Source organism: Archocentrus centrarchus, chromosome 1 (genome assembly GCF_007364275.1).
Source record: "Archocentrus centrarchus isolate MPI-CPG fArcCen1 chromosome 1, fArcCen1, whole genome shotgun sequence".
NCBI lineage: Eukaryota > Metazoa > Chordata > Actinopteri > Cichliformes > Cichlidae > Archocentrus > Archocentrus centrarchus.
The window spans coordinates 14,231,218-14,237,416 of NC_044346.1; the positions used below are offsets into that span (position 1 = coordinate 14,231,218).

Below are 6,199 nucleotides of genomic sequence, written 5' to 3' on the forward strand. Positions count from 1 at the left end.
AAACGTCTGATCTATCCACCAGCTATCCTTTAAAAGCTGCGTAGCCCACAGCTAAAGCGTTTCCCTCCTCCTCATCAATAAATAAATAGATGAATAAATAAAAGAATATTAATATGTCTGGGAGAGCCACTTTGCACAGTGTAGTCATGGAAAACGTCCGATTAAATGTTAAAGTTTGTTCTTTAATGAAACACATATTGCAGTTCAATAAATAAATAAATTAAAATTACATGGATGTAATAAATTAATAGAATTATTTAACCAGGGAACCAAAAAGCAACATACATTACAGAAATAAGTTACCTCAGCTAAACAGCAATACAGCAAAAACCTGTACGGATATATTTATGTGCATCGACTGGTTCCAATGAAATATTTACATTGTACACGTATACTTCCATGAAGCTGTTTCTTTTCTCTTCAAGAAAAAACATTACTTAAACAAGGTGATTTAACAAGCAACGACTTCATAATGATGCGCGTATATTTATACAAATAAATAGCAGAAAAAACATACATAAAATAATATAAAAACAGAATACTATCTCATATATATCTCGATTGTACCATCTCAGACGTTAAAAGTCGTAAAAATTTGTGACTGTACGTTTCACAGTCGTTTCCCTTTAAACCAGAACAACACGCTTAACTTGCTGTCAGAATTTGATTTTCTCAAGCAAAACGAGGAGGGGGGAGGGAGGGGGGGAATCCCAATAAATATAATGAAGTAAACATGACCTCACTCAATAAATAGTTCATAAGCCACCGGCCCACGCTGGATTGTAAACTTATTGTAGCCGGCGAGAAATCATATTTTTTTTAACAGCGAAAATCTTTAAAAGCCATCCAAGTGAGTCCCTATTTTGATAATTCCACATACTGAGGCCTAATAATAATAATTATAATAATATTAACCTTAACTTAATCCAAACCCAGGGTATCTTGAAAATAGATACCCCGACTTTGCTCAGACATGATAACAAAATAAGTGGAATTAATTACACATTTAGACACAAAATGAAGTGCGAGACAAGGAAATTATTAATTTACACAAGAATATTAGCTTAAAAGAACAAGTGGTGTGTCGTCCTCTTAATTCCCCCCTGATGGACCCTGAATAAATGTCAGACTGCATTGTCATGAACTCGAAGGGAAAAATGTAGCTTATCCTATAAGCCAAAAATATAAACACCAATATTCACCAACCAAGTGCTTTGAGTTAAATGGCCCCACTGCGTGGAAATAAAAATCGCTATTTTCACTTTGGGGGAAGTCTAACACAAACTATAGTCACCATTTGAAATGAATTATAAATAAAAATTAAAGCGTAGAGTCCTGTAAGTCATACTGCGTTGGCATTAAAAAGGTGAAGCATAGTAAGTGTGGAAACAGTGGTCTTACTTGCTCTGTCAAACGGTGCTTTACTTGACTCCACATCTTCCTCTCAGCGAGCAAAAAGACGTGACTGGATTTTTTTTCTCGAGTTTTTTCAGTCATTGTTTGATTTCAGGAATTTTTCGAAGTTCAAAGCACAAAGTCATCGATGATTGAAAAAAGGTGTGAGATAGGAAATATGATACAAATCATCTCTAAACAGTTCCAAGTCTTTTTGAGGGTGGTGGTTTAAAGCGATTTTAGACGCATGCAGAGTACTTCATTCGTTTCTGTTTCTGTCGCTGGTTGCAAAACCAGACCCGCACCACGTTCTTTTTCAGGTCCAGCTTTTCTGCGATTGCTGCGATTTTCTCCGAGGAGGGACGCGGCTGAATGGCAAAATAGGCCTCCAGCGATCTCTTCTCTGGCGCGGCTATCGACGTGCGCTTCCTCTTTTTCTCCGCGCCGTTGAACAACTCGGGTTTATTAAGTTTCTCCCTGTGTGATTTCTCGGCTTCTTCTAGCCACGCTTGCAGGATGGGCTTCAAAGCAATCATGTTGTTGTGAGAGAGCGTGAGGGACTCGAATCGGCATATGGTGCTTTGGCTGAGGGAGCCCACCCCAGGAATCTTCAGACTGGCTAAAGCTGCCCCTACATCCGCCTGGGTAACCCCGAGTTTGATCCGTCTCTGCTTAAACCTCTCTGCGAAGGCTTCCAAGTCCCTTGGATCGGCGTCCACGTCGTTCATGCCCATGTGCGGTGGTAGCCCGTGGGCATGAGCCATGTTGATAGCTGCCTGGTGCATGTGGTTCATGCCCGCCATGTGGGCAGGGTGCGCAGGCGTGGAAACCACCGAGCCATCCGGCCCTGCCATGGCTCCCAGTGCCAGTCCAGGGGTGATGTGATCCAGCAGGTCCCCCTCCAGTGCCTGGTGAGGCTGGTGGTGATGGTGGTGGTGGTGGTGATGGTGGCCAGCCAAGGCGGATGGATGAGAAATAGGCACCGAGGAGGAAGAGGAGGAAGACGATGTGCAGGGGAGAGTGTTCATGGTGTGGTAGGTTGCGTCCGGCTTGAAGGGACTGTGATGTGGTGGGTGGTGGTGGCTCTTGGTCTGCGAGACTATATCCACCGCCGCTAGAGCTTCAGCCCGGGCCAATAAACTCTCATCCAAGCCTCCGAATATATTGCTCTGCAATTGCAAATAGAATGCACACATAACTGTCAGCAGGGAATTCTCCCTCCACTCCTCGGTTTAAAACATTTCCAGAATGTGAAAAAAAAGAAATCCTAAAAAAAGGAGCACACAAAACAAGACACATGCAACATCCCAGGTCATAAAAATTAATACGAAAGGCAAAGCCGACTGAATACATAAGTTGAGCAGAGGAAAAAAAATATGGAGGTGTTGGGTGATTTGCTGTGCAGACATGAAAAAAACATCAAGCAAAAAAGTGGGCTGTCAAAATGTGCCTTTAAGCAGTGATTATGCAGAATACATACCGGTGGGGTTGGGAGACAGGCTCTGCGCATCGCCTCCGAGCTGCTGCTGCTGCTGCTGCCGCTGCTGCTGATGATGGTGCTGCTGTGTCGGGAGGATGAGCAGGAGGACGAAGGTGCATTGGAAGTCAAAGTGGAGGATGAGGAGGAATGCAACGAGTACTTGGGTTCGGGCAAGCTGGTGTGGGCCATAGCAAAAGGCTGCTTGCTGTTCAGAGACATCATCATCATATTTGCAGACGTCCAAGCCTCGGCAAGTTCCTTTTAATAAGTTAAGACTCCGCCTCCTCGGTCGGGAGTTGAAGCCCAATTGCTTCGCAGGAATCTCAAGTCACTGTCGAATAAAGTGTCGGCTGAAGACGGTCGTCCAACACTGAATCACATCTATTTATTAGTACTCGCGGAGGTATGGAGAGGTGTTTCGTCTTTTGTGGCAAATGAGATATCACAGACGCCAACAAGCCATGCAGCTGAGCGCCGATGATACCTCTTCCTTTGTGGACTTGTGGCGCAAGTGTTCAAAAATACTTTCTGCCTTTTTCTCCTTCAGCTTGCCCCCACCTTGTAATACACAAGTATATTTTTTTTTGTGCCTCGGATTATTTTGGCAGAGCTCCTCATCAACGACGCCAGCAAGAAAAAAAGTTTCTCTCCGTCTCTTAGGATTTCCAAAATACTTCAAGTTTGAAAACTGTTGCCGCTCTCGTTGACCTGTTTGTTTATTTTTTTCTCAAAAGTTTCCGTCCTGATATGACCGTATGTGAGAAGTAATGGCGATGACAGTCTCTGTATTGTACCTCTTCGACTACGTTGAATGCGGGGACCCGAACTGCCTCTGCTCTGAGGCGAAGGGCAGACTGAGTCTCTCTCCGCCTCTCTCTCTCTCTCTCTCTCTCTCTCTCTCTCTCGCTCTCTCTCTTTCACACACACATGCACACACAAACACACACACCCTCTCCCTTCTCTTTCTATAGCGCTCTCAGTGTCTCACCCACTCGCGCGCGCGCGCACACACACACACACACACACACACACACCCTTTTGAGCCCACCTGAAAAAAAAAAAAATCCTTTCATGATTTATTATTCTTCATTAGCCACACCACCACCACCACAGCCGCCGCCGCTGGGGACTCTGCGCATGGGCAGTCTGCAACAAGGCATTTATTTCAAATGAATCTACTTCATCACCAACACCACCAACACCTCGTTACCAACACCACGTCCAATAAAACTCGGAGACTTTTTGAATTCCGTTTTGCTGTGACTGAAAGATAAATTTTTTCTTGGATATTTTAAACAAGATTCATATAGAAAGTTGGATCCCAGAGTAAATTATCACCACGGACAGCTCCCCTTCACACTTTGGCCAGAATAAAGAAGTTTTCCTCCAATAGAAAAATATATGTAGCCAAAATGGCAACAAAAGTTTTTGTAATGGCACTGGCAACTGAGTCGATTATTATTATAAGCAAAGTAAAAGCATAGATATATTTTTGTTTGTTTTTTTATCTTGAAAAAAAAATGTGGAAAATACCAGTAAAATTGTGGGGAAATTATAATAAATATTCTTTTTTAAAACCCCCCCCCCACGTCGATTTCCATGCGTAAAGGGTGCAAGTTAATGAATGACAATAAAAGTGGATTTTTTTAAAGTAATGAGGACTGTGAAATTGTAAATCTATACACTTGTCATAGCAGCCTATTATCTTATCTCTCCACTAATTAAGCCACATTATCGGTAACGTAATTAAAACATTTAATCACGCTGTAATTAACAAGGGGTGTCTAATTCATTTAATATGACCGCGTCTATAGGATCAGTTAATTATTTTCTAAGTAGCCTTAGCTAAACGGGAGTGGAAATATTTGATCGAAAGCATGCTTTTTCAATTTTCTTATATATATATATATATATATATATATTGAAACACCTCTTGTGACAGGTGTAAGGCGATGATCCATGTCTTTGAAAAGAATAACATTATCACTAATCTCCCTAAATGCGTTACCAATATCAAATGTTGAGGATTCTACATTTAATTCCTTCCTTTTTCACAGAACATTAAGTGTAGTCTTATTCTTATAATTAAAAGCTACATATCGCCGCTCTGATATGTGTCCCCAGCTTCTGTTTATTTATTTATTTAACCACAGATATTACACCAGCGATAAAACGCGTTCTCCTGAATAGTGTGTCTTTGCAACTGACTCGGTGCCCCATTCGTTTTTTTTTTTTTTTTTTTTTTTAAATGTACATATACGTTTAACATGTCCCCATGGCTGGCACAACAAGCCTGTTGGTGTTGCTGCACACTGCAAGAGAGCCATCCAGCTGCAGAAATATGTTGTTCCCCAGCGGGACAACAGGCGCTGCTGGAGCCACCTCCAGACATCGGGAGACAGAGATCAGGCTCGGGAGACATCAAGGAGCAATCAGTGTCTGCTCACATATACCGACAGACTGATTTATGATGAAACTTTAAAGAAATCATTTATATTTCACCACCTCTAAATCGGTGTATGAAATTTTCATCCACAATGAAACACACAAAAAAGTATATCTTAAGTCAAATAAATCAGCCCCAGCTTCTCCCAAGCAATTGACTTTGAAGTGCACTTTCAACACTTTCGCGAGTGTGTTCACATACCTAAGGCTTTTACTTCCTTTGCCAACAGCTTTCTCACGTTTGAGGGAGGACACAGTGTCAGAATGTTTAACAGAATTAGCTTTGAATGGTCTGTCATGGCAAACAGAAACACAATTAACCTGCAGTTCCACATATTTTTTTTTTCCTTTTTAGAGATATATTTGTTTTATTGCATTAGTTTCAAATATTATTGTTTTGCTTTTTTATTTTTTGAAGTTTTAATTATAAACAGCACATTATGTGCAATATTTTTTTTTTATTTTAATCATTTATCAGCAATAAATAAATGATTACATCTAACTCATGACAATTTTTTAAAGAAAATTAAATGCATTAATTAGAACAGCAGTTCTGATTTTTTTTTTTACAACATGCAAATGTTTAGATATATAAAAATAACTTTAAATAAGAAGCACCACTGATATTGGGCTTGTTTTGTTATGTTAGTTTTTAAATATTATCATACAGTCAGCCAAATGCTCTTCCAGTTTTAAATACATTTTCCCTCTATTTGTATCGTCACATTGATGCAGTAATTTGAGGCAATGTTGTTATGAAAATAAAAGGCTTGCACATACCTTGCCTTTGAAAACAGATGCCCTCAGTGTAATTGTGCAAGAAAAGATTTCTAGCGCTTCAAGGATCTTCGCTACATACATATAAATAAATCTGCTCCG

At 40.7% G+C, this 6,199-nt stretch overlaps 1 protein-coding gene across 1 annotated transcript; it reads right to left on the reverse strand.

Moving 5' to 3' along the window:
* Positions 1–722: 722 nt before the first annotated feature.
* Positions 723–3,665, reverse strand: pou4f2 (POU class 4 homeobox 2). The gene is made up of 2 exons (XM_030743708.1): positions 2,876–3,665; positions 723–2,564 (listed from the first exon to the last, which is right to left on the reverse strand). Exons 1-2 carry the CDS (start codon positions 3,101–3,103, stop codon positions 1,635–1,637), a joined length of 1,158 nt encoding a protein of 385 aa, XP_030599568.1. The 5' UTR covers positions 3,104–3,665; the 3' UTR covers positions 723–1,634.
* Between the last annotated feature and the right edge of the window lie 2,534 nt (positions 3,666–6,199).

Coding starts and splice junctions, on each gene's coding strand:
- pou4f2 (XM_030743708.1), bottom strand. CDS start 3,103: ATGATGATGATGTCTCTGAACAGCAAGCAGCCTTTTGCTATGGCCCAC. Junction 2,565..2,875: donor CCTGTCTCCCAACCCCACCG/GTATGTATTCTG, acceptor TTGCAATTGCAG/AGCAATATATTCGGAGGCTT.